Genomic DNA, 17,500 nt, shown 5'->3' with positions numbered 1-17,500 from the left:
ATAAAGTAGGAGAAAGTGTGCAATTAGGTTTTTATCTGCAGTTACATGATGCATCCTCTGTTTTAGTTTAGAACATCACCTTAGTGGGTGGTCATGATCTTTCCTTGTATCCAGGCCCTACCTTCTTGACACCACATTTGATGTTGGCTAAATGCCCAAGTACCAAACTTTTGTTTTTGTTGAGTGTGAATGAAATACGGAATGCAACAATCAGCAAAGCAAAAGACATACCATCAGTGAGATTGTAACAGTCCAGTACATTATGGCTACATTCCTTGCTAGTTAAGTCACTATGGTAAAATCCTTGGCAGGATTTTTTTCAATAGTTTATTCATGATGTTCATTATTATGAGTTGTAAAGAGTATGAGAATTTCATTTTTAAAATGTCTTATGGAATGTATCACTTTCTTAGATCTTGTAGACATGCTGTGGAAACCATAACATAAAATATGAGTTACTTACAATAACTAATTTTAATCCCATCTGCTAAGTATGACAACATTAGCATTTCCACTTAATTAAAAACACCCTTAAAGCAGCAATGTTTTAATCACTCCATTTTATTTACTCTCCTCCGGTGTCACTTATAATTGTAACTTTTTATTTTTTAATAATGAGGGATTTTTTTTCCTCCTTGCATCACACAAAAAAGTGCTGTCGATAATTAGCAGTCTTCTGTTATTAGTAGACTCAGGTGTCACAACTGTGTCTCATCCTCATTACAGTAAAAAATTTCACCTATCAGATTCATTATTGCTAGATAATGCGACTGAGAGCCTTTGCAGGCCCTCCAGAAAAGTAATTCAGCCAAGCAAAATTATCAGCTAATTATATTTAGAATCAAAAGCCCAACAACTATTTGCAGATAAATTGTATGAATTGAAGTGAATAGATCTGAATATTAAGATTCATAGATTTAGCAGATGATTTGTTAATTGGAATAAAAAGGTCATTTGCTAGTCATTTTAACAATAGATCAATTGGAACCCTATTTATTATTTAACTGGTAGTGCATAAGAATTGAAATGGTGAATAATTGTATTATTGTCGGGAGATGATCATTTTCTTCAAAATAACAAAATATGAGAAACTTATGGCAATGAATTTTAGAAATTTCTTTAAAAACATCCTGGCCTATTCAATATATTTTAAAACATAGTTCTGATCTAAATAATCTATATAATGAGGTTTAGTATTTAATAAGTCAAAATTATACCAGAAGTGGTGGCTGGTTTTTATTTTTTCTTGGTGAATTAGAAATATAACCACAAATAAGATAATTTGCAAATAAAAGTTGAAATCCAAAATTTGTAAATTTTTCCCTCCTCAATCAAATAATGCCATTCCTATCTCACTGTATTTTAATTAGCAGAGGTTTTTGGAGGTGGCATAGTACGTGCTCATATGATGACTCAAAATGTAACTTGGCCTGCAGTTTTCTTTCGGGGAACAGAACACTCTAATTCAAATCCATTATTAAAAAGCAGATAACGTGCACTTTCTGAAATGTCTGTGACTTCACTCTTGATTTTATGTAATTATAAGAGAATGTTCATATGTATTTACTTTTCGATTGGCACAGCATTTTAAAACTGAGTGTCTTCAGATAAAGTGTGTATTTTCTCTTGGTTCATACAGAATATCACTGGTTTATGTGCTCAAAACTTTAGTGGATGTTTTATAATGCAGTCACAGTGCAGTTTATAGCTGTGCTTGAGATAAGAATTTTATGCAATACCGTATGTATAGAGAGAAAAAATATATTAGATATTAGTTTGGGTTTTGAGGTTAAAAATTGGTAACTAGATCCTGTGATTTCACTGTGTTACCTTGTAACTTCTATCAGTTCTCAAGCAAAACTTTGAACTCAGTATTTTTCCAAACTTTGCAGCTCAAAGTAAATACTTTTCATTTAAACTAATTTCAGTCAACATAATAAAATAGGGAAAACATCACCCACTTAAAAACAGCTTAAATTGCATGTGCTTTGTCACTATAAACAAACAAGGTAAACATTGACATAACTTCAAATTATTCTTGGGTTGAAAAAAATCTGCAGTTCAAAATAAAATTCCGCCTTTGGTCAACATTTTGGATGCAATTCAAAGTTTCTCATAAAATAAACATATTTTAAAGAGTGCTTTGAATTTCACTGTGTAATTTCTAGCCAACAGAAATTACAGTGGTATCTTTAAGGTTTATTATATGTCAGATCAATAGCCATTATGCAGGGCTAACAACCTTTGAGATGCAATACCTTCCCTCTGCTTAACCCTTACTACTATGACATGGAAAAAAAAAAAAAAAAACAAACCTTCCCATAGGTGTCCCTTGGGGAAATCCTTTCACAAAGTGAAACTTTCTTGTTGATTTGTTAACTAATAAAAGTATTCTTTTCTGATAAAATGGGAAATGAGCTGAATTTTTGGCCAAGAAAGTGAAATGTTCATTAAGGTAATCTTCATGAGAATTTTTCAGTAAAAGGGAGAATAGTTTTGCATTCTGGAAAATAACAAATTATTTTGAAGCATGAGTTTAAAATGAAAATGCCCCATCACAACAGATTGTAAATTTTTTTTCTGATGCTTTTAAAAGTGCCTCGATCATTTCTGTGACTACAATGTTAAAGTTAAGTATTTGCTGTTTTATTTAAACATTTTTGAAAAATGAACATTCTGGGGCTTTGCAGCATTATTAAGAAAAGCTGTCCATACTTTACCATGTTGTTACATGTGTTTATCTGCTGATTATAAAATGTGTTAAATAGTATTTTAAAAACAACAAAAAAAAATGCAGAGCTGCGCTTTGATTAATTCCGTGAACAAAACATATGCTGTTGGTTCTGTTCTATGAAATTCATATATGATCAATAAATCTATTAAAAGAGCAACTTTGGCTTTAAGGCTTGTACTGCCGACCATGTTTCTCGTCCCAGTTAACTCAGGGCTCACACTGTTAACTTAGGCAAACAAAACCACTTTCTGGCTATGATAGTTAATGCCTTTTTAATATATTTTTTTATCCTCTTTCTAAAATTCCTTTAGGTTGGAAGCTGTGTATTGTGGTTGTTACCCACTCTGTCCCAAAGATTTGGTTTATCCCGAAATATTTCCAGGTAGCTGCTTTAATGTACTTTCATCTTTGTTGAGATTTAATACATGATTCATGCTAAATTAGAAAGTTTGAAAATAAACTTAGGCAGGAGCAATTGTTTATTTGGCAAGTCAACATGTTAGTGTTAAGGAAAATTTTATGTGTTTTAATACATTGGAGTAAGCTTATATTTACCATCTGTTCTTTTAAGATAACAAAAAAGCAAGTTTTCAAATAGCATTCTTCATTGTTAGCATACACATCCCATAATGATGGATTTTTATAAGCAGGTCAGTGTTGCTGCAATTGCTTACAGATTTTTTTTAATGATATACACAGAGAAAAATCAAGGACTGGAAGTCACACCAAATTATTTAAACAATTGACTAGTTAATAATATGCAACTGTTGTTACAGGGTACATACGGCTATAGTACCAGTTCTTTGAAAAAAATTCTCATCACTAAATATATCACATATGCATTGTGTTACATTAGAATAATGTATTTTAATCACCCAAAGGAGATGTCTAAACAGCACAACGACACAGTCTTATTTAGCATTAAACATCCTTGTGAGCTGAGGTAACCTTATAAAATCATGCTTAAATAATGTAAAACACGAGGCAGCACAGAGCAATATGCATTTTTAATTAGTAAAGTGACTAATATCGAGTGTGTGCTTTGAGGTTTTTGTTTCATTAAAAATGTATCTGTTTTTCCTGCAGCTGAATATCTGTATTCTACACCTGAACAGCTTTCAAAAAGGCTCCAGAATTTCTGCAAGAGACCAGATATTATAAGAAAACATCTTTATAAGGTAGATATTGAGGAGAGATTTACGTGGTATAAATGCCATATTGAAGTACAAAGAAAAATCTTTAAAAAAAAACATTTAATTAACATACTAATGTTTAAAGGAAACATGCTAGGGAGGGATATTAGTTGTTACACTAACAAGGATTAATTAAACTGGATGCCAGTTGTATTAACCTAGGTCTTATGAAATACGTGCACTTAATGCAGGGTACATGCTTTTTTTTTAATTTATTGTTTTCTAAGATGACTGTCCTTTACATTTAGCCCCAAGAGGCTTATAAAAATGAACCTGGATTAATGTAACTCATTAGTTTAAAAGGAAGTAAAGGAAAGATTCCACAATTATACTAATGAGGGATAAGCCTTTCTTCCCATCATAATGAAATCTTCAGGCCTCAAAAATTCAGGTGAATGACATTCGTGAAGTTTGGTGTTCATTTTTTAACTACTTTGAAGATGATTTTCAAGAACCAAATGCTTCCCTTGTCCAGTTTAGTAAAATGACCTAAAAATCCTCAGTTTGTTTAGAATGAGACTGCCAGTCTCCTCTCTGAATGGCAAAGGCAAAGGGAGAATAGTTTTAAACAGAATCATCATGAAGTCCCCTCATTCATGATCTTTTTTTCCTCGTTTGAATCAAGACTTTTACATTGTTGAAATCACAACACAAAGAGGCCCTGCTTAAAGTTTAAGTAATTGAACTGGGATAAATCTGCTTTACGACTTTGGAAGGTGGCTCTAGGCCATGAGTAATATACCTTTTTATATTCTTTGAATGTAGCATCTTCATTTTACATAAATTCAGTATAGTTTACAATCTAGCAGTTTTATAATCCAGTATATTTTAATTTTCCTATGTTAATGTATAACCTTCCTACATGAAATACAGTTTGCTGCCTTTTTTTCTCTCCTTTCCCTTCTCATGGCCTAAAATACATATTTACATAGTGATACATCAAAACAGGACTTTGTTTCTGCAGGAAACAGTTAAACTTCAAGAAAAAGGGAGAGAACCAAAAATGCAATTTAACACCCAATTTCAAGCTCATTATCTTTCATTGTCTATTAACTTGGCAATGGTTCAGAAGGTAGCTCATAATAGTTTAAAATGCTGACTGAACAGTTCCAGGCTCCAATATTACTCCTTGAGTCAATACGATTGTACCGTATACAGGGGAAGCTTCACAGACAAAACAGCTTTCCAAGGTTTCCATCCACATTTCCTAATGTTGGAAGTTCAGTAGTGGTCTGCTTTATATAAAATGTTACTCCAGTCGTTTTCCACGTGACAGGCTATCGCAATGTGCAAATTGTGGAAATCGAAGAAATAGAATCATAAGTATTTATGCAAATGGATTCCTTTTCTATATATGACACAGAGATCTTTTCACTGAGCTCACCATCAAGTCACTAATTTTGTTCTTCCCTCCTGGTGAATTTTTGGTGTAGTTCTGTTTGTTTTTTCAGTTTCATTGAGATATCACTGTCATCGCGGTGTCAGTTTACAACCTCCCGCATAATGACTTGACATATATTGTGGAATGGTCACCCCTATCAGTTTAATTACCATCTGTCCTCTCATAGAGATACAAAAAAAGAAGGAAAATGTTTTTTCCGTGAAGTATTTATAATGATATTTCCACCATCAAAATGTATCAGTTTTTAACATTGCTTCAGGTTAGGCCTCATTATCTCTGTTACTCTTCATGGACAAATTTTTAACCACTTCAGAAGTTACTGCAACAAGTTGCCTTGAGTTACAAAAGAAAACAGACTTCTGGTTGAAATATTTTAATACAGCTACTCCATATAATATGGCTGTGATTATTTCTTTTACAAACAACTTATGGAAAAACTCTGAAACAATGTCAGCTTAGTGGTAATGCCATCACTTACATCAAATGGTTCCTCATACAGCTTAAAGATAACCTCTGCCTTAAATGTTATTTCCTGCTATTGCTTTTTACATATGTTTTTGGTCCGTACATCCTGAAGTGCTCCATCTCAAAGAGTTTTATAAATTCAAATTTTATGCGTAAGCATTTATAAGAATTCATATGTATGATTCTTTTTTATGTATTTTCTACTGTGGATTTCTTTTTTATAAATCTGTTACACACATTCAGATGTGTCCCCATGTGTAAATCCTGATGATTTTTATCTAAAGATTAGTCTTAAAATTAATAAATTAGTCCAAGAATTATAAGTAATCAAGCTTTAGGATGCATTTGTCAGGAGAAACTGGTAAAAACCACAGGAAGGACCACAGGTTTAGTTTGGTTATTGGAATAGGATTTAGAGCCAAAACAGAAAAAGAATGTCTTCTGAAACTTTCTAATTAAGACATAACAACCTATGATATTTTTCTACCTTATGTTTTATAAATACACATTTTCAGGTGACATTTGCCTTCACTAAATACAAGAGAATTATTTCCCCCAAGGCAGTATTTCCCTTACTTTTCTTATGCAATGGAAGAGTCTTTTGTGTGTACTTAACGAGAATGTTGGGGTTTTTTTTAGACTTATTCCATTGGACAGTGCTGTTTTGCTTTTATAAAACATATGCTTCTAAGATCTAAAAGGATAGAATGTCACTGAATTCTTTAATTTGCTCCTTTTACATTTTTACACCTTACTCTCTTTTTTTGTCAAAAGTTTACATTTTAAAATCATCTCAACTGCTTTTCACATAGGGTTCACTTTAGGATAGGATTTTTCATATGGATTCACACTTAGAAATTTAATGACTAGAATAAGGCTACTAACACTTGGCTTTCTTCTCACATGAGACATTATACTTTCAATATGAGTGAGAGTTTGGGGGCTATAACTTGAAGCAGGATTTAAAACAGAATGCTAGTAACTGAAAAGCAGAAACAGAATTGGACACTTTTTTTTTTCTTAAAGTGACTCTTTCTACTACAGAACACTGTTGCCCATGACTTCTCACCTGAAGTGGTTTCAAATTTGAAATGTTTAAATTCCTCACATGCATGCAAGTATGTTCTCCCTCCCTCTTTCCCTCTCTCTCTCTCTCTCACAAATACACACATAGACACACACACACTTTTCTTAAGATCTTTCTTAAAGAAATCCAATGCATGCATAAATTAAATGTTTCTTAATCTTTTTAAAAATCTAAAACCATTTTCTTGATTTAAAAGATCTAAACATTTCTTTAAAAAGTTTACATCTAAGTTTAGTCATTAACTGCAGCTTTCTCGTACTTTCAGGACACTTCCTTTTCCGAGTAGGTCAGACACATTGGCCACATATTTGTCACAGAGATTAAAAATAGGTTTCATTTCATCCACGACAGAGAGCTTTTTGTGACTCCCAAACCTAACTTGAACACAAGATTCTAGAAGTAACCATAAAATAATTAGCCAAGGATTGACTTCTTACACTAACAATACTTTTCCCTTTTCAACCCAAACAAGTCTAATACCATGAAGTTGTATTTTTGCCTCATTTTTACTCTGTGAATTTACTTACTGAAAATTCCCAACAACTTTTTGAGATCAGTGCCTCCTGTTTTTACAAACTTCTCATCATTATCTTTTAAAATGCTTCAGAGAAAAAATTATGGACATTACCTTGTTACCAGATTGAAAAGAGCACAGGGCACAAATGGGGCACTTGTGTGAAGTAAATACCGCCCAGACGAACGGGATAGATCTTCATTCCCATCCTATTTCTCATTTCCTTTTATTTACAAATTGTGCGATATTTTGTGTGCAAAAGAAGATGCCTTCTCCCCTGTGCTTTTGAGAGTGACCTGTAGTTTCTTAAGATTTTTCGGCTGATAGCTGCTGCTTTTTATTCTGTTCTCTTCAAATTCTGCAACATTCTAGCAACCTCTATAACCTGCTCTTAATTGGAGGAGAGAAGAATTTTCAGATTTCTGCCTCAAAATGATTCCAAACAACGATTACGCTTACAGTTCAGAGTCAGTGCCCAGAAAAGCCAGTTGTGGTCGTCTTAATTATATCGGGCTCAATCTCCCCGAACCACAGCCAAGCCACTTTAAGTTTCCTTCAAGACACTGGTCACTCTATAGTCCCTTTTTAATTTGAGCTTACACTCTAGATGTCAATAAGGTGTTGCTCACTTGTATTAACACTCCTCCAAAATCATTACTTTTTTCCTTAAAAATGAAAACTTAAAAACTGGTGACATTTTTAGAACTTCTAAAAATCTCTCAACTGCACCAGCACAATTTCAGGCAACTTCTCAGTCTCTCTCCCTCCCTCTCTCCCTCCTCCCTGGTCTTCTCCCTCTCTCTTTCTTCACAAATAAATTTGTAAACTCGAAGGGCTTTATACATTTCACATAGTAGTAATGGCATTTCTCTCGTGCCTTAACCACTTAAAAGTGAAACTCACATCAGCAAATGCGTGGGTTAAGAGTGTTGTGTATCTTGTGTTTATAAAAGTTAAAAGTTGGATGATAAACTTTGAATAGCCGTCATCCATAACATAAAGCAGGAAATCTGTGTGCAGTGGAATGCACCCATTGGCGAAAAATCGGGAGCTTTCCCCTACGGTTGAAAAGACAGTTCCACTTCAAACCAATCAGAAACTGGGATTTCCTGAGTTGATGAAACTCGAGAACCATTTACTTGGTGGCTTTTTGAAGTCTAATTGACGTAAGTTATGCAAATCTGCAATATGAATTTCGAGCATACTTTCGTCTTTCGGTTGTTAATGATTCTTCCTTGCTTTCTCTTCTCTCCCTCCCCCTCACAGGGTGAAACGACTCCTTTTTCTTGGGCAGCCCTACATGGTAAATTCAGGTCTCTGCTTACAACAGAACCTAGGGAAGATTTGTGACAGATGGGGCTAAGTCACAAACTTGCAGCCTAAGGCAGAATCTGTAGAACTTTCCAGAGTGTGCCCATATTTACCTGATCAGAGAGAAAGAAAGTCTGCAGAGGAAGCTGAGCCTGGCTGCTTGTCATAGCTGACACAGAGCCATCTGCCACAAACCTGTGGCGGCTTCAGATCTCCCATCCCTGCCACCACCCCAACTCAAATTAAATACAGATTCCTAGAGACGTTATGATGGTTACACATGTCCTCAGCATCACATGGAGGAGACTGTTCAAAAAAAATATGTGGCCTGTTGTATAACCGCACTCATGTATCCCATATGTGGTGCCACATTGAATTTCCGGTTGAATCCGTTTTTATCCTTTGTACTGGATGACATGGTGCCTGAATTCTTTCTTTTTGCCGACACGATGGCAGCCAAACTGCAGCTTCAAAAGCTCGCACTTGGCTGTGTTTCTACCTAGGTTGCCAGGTTATCATCGGAGCCTTCTTGTGTCCTCAGAGGGCCACGGGGTCTGAACGGAGGATCAGAATGCTACCAGACTAATTGGGCAGCCATCTCAGAATTGTTTGTGGGCAAAGGGCTGCTTTAGCGCTTTTATTTTAGCAAATTAATGACTCTCTGGCACAGGGGTTTTTAAGTGAAGGTATTCATAAGGGGTCTGGCAGGTATTCCCATGATTCACAGAGTTACATTTGCGTTTAATTTATTTTAAAGTTGCGAGATAAACAGCTGTAATTTGGACAAATGTGGGAAACACACCAAGTGGGGCCATCTTGCCCATAAAATGAACACTGAGATACTTGTTTTAATTTTTTTCCTGGGGTAAAAATAGGGAAATCAAAATACTTCTACTAAAACAGTAATTTTGATATAAATACTCCTCAAAAATATTTGCATCCAGCTACAAATATAATCTTTTCAAGATAAATCGCTTATGATTCCAATAATCAAGCTGCTGTATTTGTTGATATAAAGATGTTTTGAACAGCTAGATTGTAAAATAAATTTTTAATAAAGTGCCTACTGCAGTTTTTAATTAGCATATCTCAGTATGTGTAAGAGTGTACATCTATCTGTATGTTTCTCACTGAACACTTTCCTTGTGTCAGAGACAACGAATACAATTGTTTCTTTTCCGGATGTACAAGGATCTGTTTTGCAAATGTTTGTAAGATATTATGACATTTCCAAGATTTTCTTTGCATTCTGGAAAGCAGGAGGTAAACATTTGTAGTCATTAAGGTAAAGTCTGTTGATAAACCATCTTCTGTTTACTGACAGGTAAACTGTAACTTTCCTAGCTTTTGAAAGGAATAACTTTTATACACTGCAGAGTGAGGAACAGCCCGGGAGCGGAGGGTACACAAGGGCCAAGCGTGGCCTTCTGGCTTCTAGAAGGATTGAGTGGTCTAGCAGGCACCCAAGACAGAGCAGGCAATGATTCAGAAGTCCAGTAGGGCCCATTGGACAGGTAGCAAAGTCATCAGCAAGAACAAGATCAAGCTCCAGGAGCCAGATCGAGCCCTCAGGATAGAGGCAGTCTTGCAGATCAAAGGCGGCCGGGAATTCAGAATCCATCAGGCCTGGGAATTGAAAAGCAGGAAGAATAAGAAGCAGAAACAAGCAGTCCTATCTTTGCAGACAGTCCTCTCCCTAACCACTGTGAGATCCTTAACGCATGATGGGACATCACAGCACTGGCTTCGAGTCCCATCAATTGTGGGGAAATCACTGAACAGATTACCTCCTCACCCATAAAACAAAGGGCACGGGGATTATTTCAGAAGTCCCTTCCGGTCTGAGACTGGGGAACTCGGAATCTATCAGGTGTGCTCCTTTTGAGTGTAAAAGTTAAGGTATAAATATACCTTAAGAGGTTCTTAGACACTTTGGGCAGGGTTTTTCATATAATGAAGTGAACTACACCAGTAAACTTGCTTCAGTCAGAAGGATGCCATGTCACAGTGATGTCTTCTCGAAATAATTAAGTATAATCTCACAGCCAAGAAACAGTGTTTCATTTACTGTGTTTTACTGTCCTGAAAATAACGGGCTCCCATTTTATCATAGACATAGTTGAAAGTTACCTGTGTATGGAGGGGTTTTTTCCCCTATACCCATAAATGCAAATCAGCTTTTGTCTTTAGCTGTACCCAGTATTCCTTCTAGAATAAAAATTTACATTAAAGTTGTCACTTCGTAAAACTATGCTGTCAGACTTGGTATTAGTGCATATAAACAATAAAAAGTTTTGTAAATGTGTAATTCTTAACATTTGAAAACTTGAAGCGTGTGTGCATCTGTGGGTCTGCGTGTGTTGTGTGCTTCTCAAATCCATGTTACTAAGTTAACCCATACTTCACTGAAGTCACAGGATAATTGCGAATACAAGTTGACTTTTTAATTCCTATTTCCCTTACTTTGAGTAAAGAGATCAAACTCTCCCATTATTTCTTAATATAGTTGTTGAAAATTTCGATCTTTCTTTTTTGAAACATCCAGTTCTGTTCATTCTTTTCTTTTAAAATAAATCACTAAGCCAATTTCAAGTTTAAATATCTTTAAAAGTCTACTCAGGATCAAGACCTTGGTACGGTGTCCAGGATGCTTGCCATGAACTTACCTAATCTGTGTTTCTGGCTAGTTGTTTCTGTACTGTATAGCAGAGCACCTAGCTCTTAACCTATTCATTAATACCACGTTGATCAGGAATAGGTCAAAAGACCTCTGTCATAAAAGCTTGTGGTTTAATAAGCATCCTTCAGATATGGCGGGTTTACCCACCCTGCTCTGATTCTCCAGTCTTCAGACATGCCACATAAAGATGGCAGCAGAATCAGTAAGTCGATGGAAACTCACAGCCATAGAGGGCTGCACAGATTCATTTCAACACCTTGAAATGCATCTGGAAGCAAAGATTTCATTTTATGTTGAAGGTGTTAATTATATTTGATATTTTTAAAAGTAAAATCTGTTTTTGAGAAAGCATCTGCTACCCAGAAATATTATGAGCCACGATAAAATTTTCAGTTAAGTCTCAAGATACTTTCTGTGGGTGATAGAATCAGTTTTCAAATGATAGTCCATGCTGCTGTCTTTTAATGTTGACATATTCCATGAGTTATTCTTCTATTGACTATTGACAAGTATCACCCTAAGTGCCTTTCTGTTTCAGTGGAAAATTGGGTGGCCTTTAATATCAGATTTGATACTTAACAATGAAGAGAGTATATTATAAACCACTGACATGTTTCATTTTAAAATTTGAACTGAGATTACGGGACAACTAATGCTTCTATAATACACCCTCCCTTCAGAGCTGTTCATTAAAATGTAACTGGGAAAGTTTTAAAACATTCAGACAATTCTACATGCAGCTCAAAGCTATGTATATTGGCGATTAAAATATAAAACACAAAAACCATGGGGATTTACACCAAATGTACAATAATTGTTAAGTCAGAGGAGTGATGGTACAAAGCACAGACATGTCACAGGGAAAGGCATATTCACTCGGTGGCTAGTGGCTTACTTCTGAAGTTGGGTCATAGTATCCAAAGGCTATTCGTACTCTTTGTGACTTTTTATGTGTCTTGAGTGTTATTATTGGATATGACTTCTGATAGGAGCTATAAATCAGTTAGTTTGCTACCATGCCTTCCTTAACATTTCTTAACTCAAACTATTGATCCAATCAGAGAAGCATTTCCCTTCAGACAGTGGAAGAAACTGCCCTAACTGCCAGTTTTGCACAAGAAGACTTTCCTCCCCTTACCAGGAGCCAAGGACTTAACCTTGATCCTGAAACAAATCATACTTTGAGAAAGTCTGACGTGATGGTCCATGGGTCCCTTTTTCCTGGGGCTGCTGACCACCATTTCTTACTAATTCCTGTAACATTACAAACCCAACATGGAAAACCATAGTTCTGTAAACTCCCTTTTGAAAGATAGTGAGAGGAAGATAAAGGAAGTTGTTACATGAGCCAGTCTTCATATCTTGGAAAATTCAGAGCTGTGTGGTAGAGCACAGAGTTACCTGAGCTCCTGACCACACCAGCCATCTCCCATACTGGTTCCTTTCCTGTTCCTTTTCCTCTTCAAGACAGGGTCAGCTGTGGACTCTGTCCTTCATTGCAATCCATGAGAAGGAGCTCTCCCTCCCCTATCTTTAAAATTCCCTAGCTGCATAGGGGGTTCATACGACTTCGGGGACAAGGATCCTCAGTCACTCTACAGCCTGTTTTCCTACCGTGGAATTTGGGGTCAGTGTCTTCCCATTGCCATTACCTAAGTGATTCCGACTTTCTCTGTTGCAGCTCTATGGTTATGAGTTTCAACCTTAAGACAAGTTCATAATTATTCTCATAAATTGATATAAGGAACTGATGATTCATGGGAGATGATTTAAGATGCTTATGTTACTCTATCAGTTACTGCATTTAAATAGCAGACCTAAGGTGGTGTGTTGGAAGTGATTTCTGGAAATACTTGTGTGATACTTTTCTCAAGGAATGTGAAGTCCTTTATATTTGAAAATTTAGTATTTCCATTATCATTTCACAAATAAGAAAATCAAGGGATCATATAAGGGCATATTTAGGAGCCAGACCATGTTGTAGAAACAGAGACTTTTTGCGTAAGCCTTCCCCTGTATGGGACGCTGTCATTGTCACCTATGTGTCTTTCAGTAAGCACCAGGGTCAGTGTGCATGGCTATTGGACCCCTAGGCAAGCGAGTGCAGAGAGTAGCAGGGGGCTGCTTTGTGGCCCACATGGTTGGTCTTAAAAGGGGCGTGAGAGACCATGTAGTGAGGCTGACGTTTTCAGTGTCTTTATTATTACTATCATTCTGCCTGTGGGAAGGCATTCAGCCCCAACATCCATCATAGGCCTGCTACTCCCTGTGGTCTTTACACTCAGGTGCATTTATACATTTAAGGTAACTTTCCTGGCCCTCCTGGTAAGCATTTGTTTTTGAAACCTGTGGGGCAACTGAGGCCCTAACGAGAAGCTGAGTTGCTGCGGGTCCTGTGGTGGTAGACCCAGGTCTAGAACAATCTTGTGCAGAAGGCCATGGTCAGTCCAATTGCTCAAGGCCACCATCCCTTAAAGGAGGGGAAGGGGCAAATCTCTCTCTCTCCATCTTCTTCCCCTCCTTCCTCCTCCTGCTTCTCTTACTAGCAGAATGAATATGGATTAATAAATTGCCAGTACCTTTCTATCGATTTGTTTCATGTTACCCCTGGTCGCATTTGGATTCTAAGAGGCCACAAGGGGAGGAATATACAAGAATTCATTCCTGGTACTAAAATTTCAAACTCCATGTCACATGTGGTACTTCTGGACAGCCGAGCCTTCTCTGTTGCCTTTTGCGTCATACAATGATGAAGTTACTTACCCGCATAGACAGAAGGCTGGCCCTTCATCCAGAGGCAGCCCCCACGATCTCACCTGGTGCCAAGGGTCTAGGATAGAGGGAGCAGGTGGCATGGGCGGCAGAAGCACCTTTAATTGTGCAGCAAAGGGAGTGCTTCTCTCTCATCCCAGATAACCCAGAAATTACATCCTGAAATGTATTTCCCCGGAAAGAAAAGGAAGGGGAGGGATAACTTAAAAAGAAGATACTTCTAATATGGTATTAGACTGTAATTCATAGGGAAATTTATGCCTGAGATATGAATTTCTGAAAATAGGGGTTTTTTTTTAAAGGGAAACACTGACACATCCTTAATTATAGAGTAATAAATACCAATGGTATATTATCTTCTGATATTTCCTTACACAGATATCAAAGCATGCAGCTGTTTTTGAAAACTGATAATCAAGTACAATATAAGTATATTACATCTGGTACTTACAACACACCCTTCAACTAGGCAACCTCCTGGAGCACTTAACAGTGAGAACCAGAGCTGCTTGTAGTAGAAGCCTAACTGAACAAATTAGCCTTGAATTGTAACTTAAGAATCATAGTCAAACCGAAATGCCTGTCCTTGCCAGGAAAGGCATTCCAAAGGCAAAGAGCATGCCAAGTAAAAAGCCTTTACTTCAGGATTATGAAGGCAATTCTCAAAAGCCAGCATAACTTAATGATCAATCAGAAAAATATAGAGCAGTAACTACACAACTGAAGGATACATAAAAATTGTACAAAGCATTAATAGTGAATGGGGAGGTAGAATGGGATTTTAACAGAAGGTATTACGCTCTTAGAAAGCTCTATTTATTGCTTTCAATCCGGGCAGCAAAAGAAAGACAAACATGGTCAAAGAAAAGTACGTGGACAAATGTGGGGGGTAGGAAAGGAAATGAAGGTTAAACAAGGCCAATATGATTCAGAATGAAAGGGAGGGAGGAAAGTCTAAGGAGCCAGCTGCAATTACTAAATGTTACATTAAGAAGAGCTGAAATTGAGAGGGGGAGGTTTGGGTATTTTACTAAGTGGATTAATGTCCTCTTCTTTGGGTGTCTGAAGTTGCAGATTTTAATTTATTTGGTGCAGGGTTTTATTGTGAAATTCCTAATGGGGTGGAGGGATAAATAGGGACAATTATAAGCAGTCAGAAAGTAGAAAGGGGGAACATAAAATACTTCTTTATAAATTTAACTAAAATAAATACAGGGTTTGAAGCTATGGACAAAGGTAAATAGTCTACAGAATATTTAGTTCATTATGATAGAACTCAAAGGAAAATGAGAGGTACATACAAAAAAAAAAAAAAAAAAGACAAAAACATCCACAGAGATGCGTCAAGCCAAGGATTTTGAGTGACTTAGGGGCTAGTTTATTGCTGCTCTCCTTTCTCCACCCATCTAAAAAAATAAATCATAGCTCTGGCATTTAGAAACCTAGTCATGAACATCATTTATTAATACAAACTTAATCCTGTGCTGTTCTTTGGTGGGTGGTAAAAACATGAACTAACAACAACTGGCCTAAAACAGGATGATTCTCTCAAATCCTGGGAAGCTGTAAGGAAAGAGAAACTCCTAATTTGCCCTTTCACCTTATTTATTTTTCTGAACGATAAAGTCAAAAAGTGGGGAGGGTAGAGCCAAATCAGAGAAGGTCTAGAAGCTTGCAGGAGATTTTTAAAGTTTCCTAAATAGGTATCAGAAGAGGAGATGGGCTTGGAATCTAGTGTGATTTATATCAATTTATTAATCTGCTAATTTACTAACACTTCTGGGGAAGGTGGGAAATAAGGAAGGCTCTCTGCTTTCTACAACGGAAGAGACCAAGGCAGAAACTTAATTGTGTTCCTATCCCCCGAGTGTAACGCTGCTGTCACGTGGCTGGCAACCAGTCCACAAAGGTTCTGGGTTCAAGCTTTTGCCCAGCCAATAACGTTAGGAATTTCAGTTGGAAATATGGATCAGGAGGAATTTAAGAATTACTGATATGCAGCTACTGGTCCTGAATGCAGATAGCGTGATTTGGGGTGTGGGCAAATCACTACACTGGAACCACATGAAAAGGCACTTTGAAAAAAAAATTTTATAAAATGCGGTAGGGAAAATGACACTGGTGAAAAATACAAATGAAAAATGGGGAACTATCATCTACAAAAAGGAAGATCCCTAAAATGACCAAACAAGGTGGTTGCCTTCCACCTTCTGCATCAATTCTCTCAGTAATAGATTACTCTCAAAGAGGTGAAGTCTTCTCTTTCTAAAGCTGGCCTGGAAACAAGACGGAGAAAACAGAAGAGGACATTGCATGATGGCTCAGGGTGACCCTCAAAGGCCATCTAACTCTAGGGTTAAAAATGAGGGCCCAGAACTAGAGGTTTGTAGTGGTCAGTTTGGAACACTTTTCCATCTATGGAGAATTCAGGATATTGTGGAGGCGAACCGCTGACTTAAATCCCAGGGACAGGGTGTTTTGTGATATAGTTAAAAGGAAAGTCATCAAAGCACACACCTTTTTCCTTTTTCCTCTTGAGCTGCAGGGCTATGGTGGGGAACTCGTGCTCTCTGGTGCTTGCTGCTCTGTTCCCTGGCTTTCAATCGGCTTGGCTTTTCCCCTGGATTTCTAATGCTGTGATAACAGGCCAGAAAAAAAAAAATGAAAATGAAAAAGGAATCTACAAAACTGAAAAACAAAATGTGTGTGAGTCTGTGTGCGCGCGCGCGTGCACAATAGGATTTCACTGAAGATAATGAATTGCAACACTCTAAGCACCAAATTTTAAAACTTAAAAAGTATGAGTAATGGAGTTTTGAAGAAGCAAGATGTGCTCGAGCGGAGTATTTATAGTCCGTTTTTTTGTGAGAGGTTCCCCAGACCTCTGGGTGCATCAGCGAGCTGTCCTCCTACTGGAACGTGCAGCTGCGATTTGGCCCCAGGCACCACCTACCCAGAGTCACTACCTAATGCATTTTACATTTGCACAGATAAAAAAGGGGGGGGCCGAGAGGGGCCATTTCCCCCCTCAGCGTTCTGTGTTTCCTTTTGTCGCGGCCGTCAGCTGACACATGGAAAATGTGTACGGTTTTGCTCGCCTTTAATCTGTAATTAAGGATTCCTTGTCTGGGGTTTGCTACCTCTTTTCTCCTTCCCTCCCTGCCTCTCGGTTCTTCCGCTCTCAGTCGGGTCTGGCCCCGCGCCGCAGGCTGGGGGCTCGAGGTCGCCCGGCTGGGCCGCGGGGCCCTCCGTCGGGCCCCGCGCTCCCCTGCCCGAGAACACGCACCCCGGCCCCCCGCCCCGCCCGGTCCCGATCCCCCGGCCGAGCCAGCGCCCGGCGTC

At 37.5% G+C, this 17,500-nt stretch overlaps 1 protein-coding gene and 1 long non-coding RNA gene across 14 annotated transcripts in view; one reads left to right on the top strand and one right to left on the bottom strand.

Moving 5' to 3' along the window:
• GTDC1 (glycosyltransferase like domain containing 1) overlaps positions 1 to 11,847 on the top strand; it is a 374,816-nt gene extending 362,969 nt beyond the window's left edge. For 3 of the 13 annotated variants that reach the window (XM_034654517.1, XM_034654523.1, XM_034654518.1), the window contains 3 exons: positions 3,046 to 3,116; positions 3,821 to 3,912; positions 8,662 to 11,839. In XM_034654517.1, coding sequence (XP_034510408.1) covers positions 3,046 to 3,116; positions 3,821 to 3,912; positions 8,662 to 8,745 — 247 coding nt within the window. In that variant the 3' untranslated portion in view covers positions 8,746 to 11,839. Of the gene's footprint in view, positions 1 to 3,045; positions 3,117 to 3,820; positions 3,913 to 8,661 lie in introns of all 13 variants that reach the window. The other 10 variants (XM_034654521.1, XM_034654520.1, XM_034654516.1 and 7 more) reach the window with 8 other exon arrangements.
• LOC100465411 overlaps positions 10,198 to 17,500 on the bottom strand; it is a 7,777-nt gene continuing 474 nt past the window's right edge. Inside the window, exons 2-3 of the long non-coding RNA XR_002142877.2 lie at positions 16,676 to 16,792; positions 10,198 to 10,332 (exon numbers count right to left, since the gene is read on the bottom strand). This is a non-coding gene — a long non-coding RNA (uncharacterized LOC100465411). The remainder of the gene's footprint in view (positions 10,333 to 16,675; positions 16,793 to 17,500) is intronic.

Source organism: Ailuropoda melanoleuca, chromosome 2 (assembly GCF_002007445.2).
Source record: "Ailuropoda melanoleuca isolate Jingjing chromosome 2, ASM200744v2, whole genome shotgun sequence".
NCBI classification, from domain to species: domain Eukaryota; kingdom Metazoa; phylum Chordata; class Mammalia; order Carnivora; family Ursidae; genus Ailuropoda; species Ailuropoda melanoleuca.
This window is presented reverse-complemented; position numbering and strand designations above follow the sequence as displayed.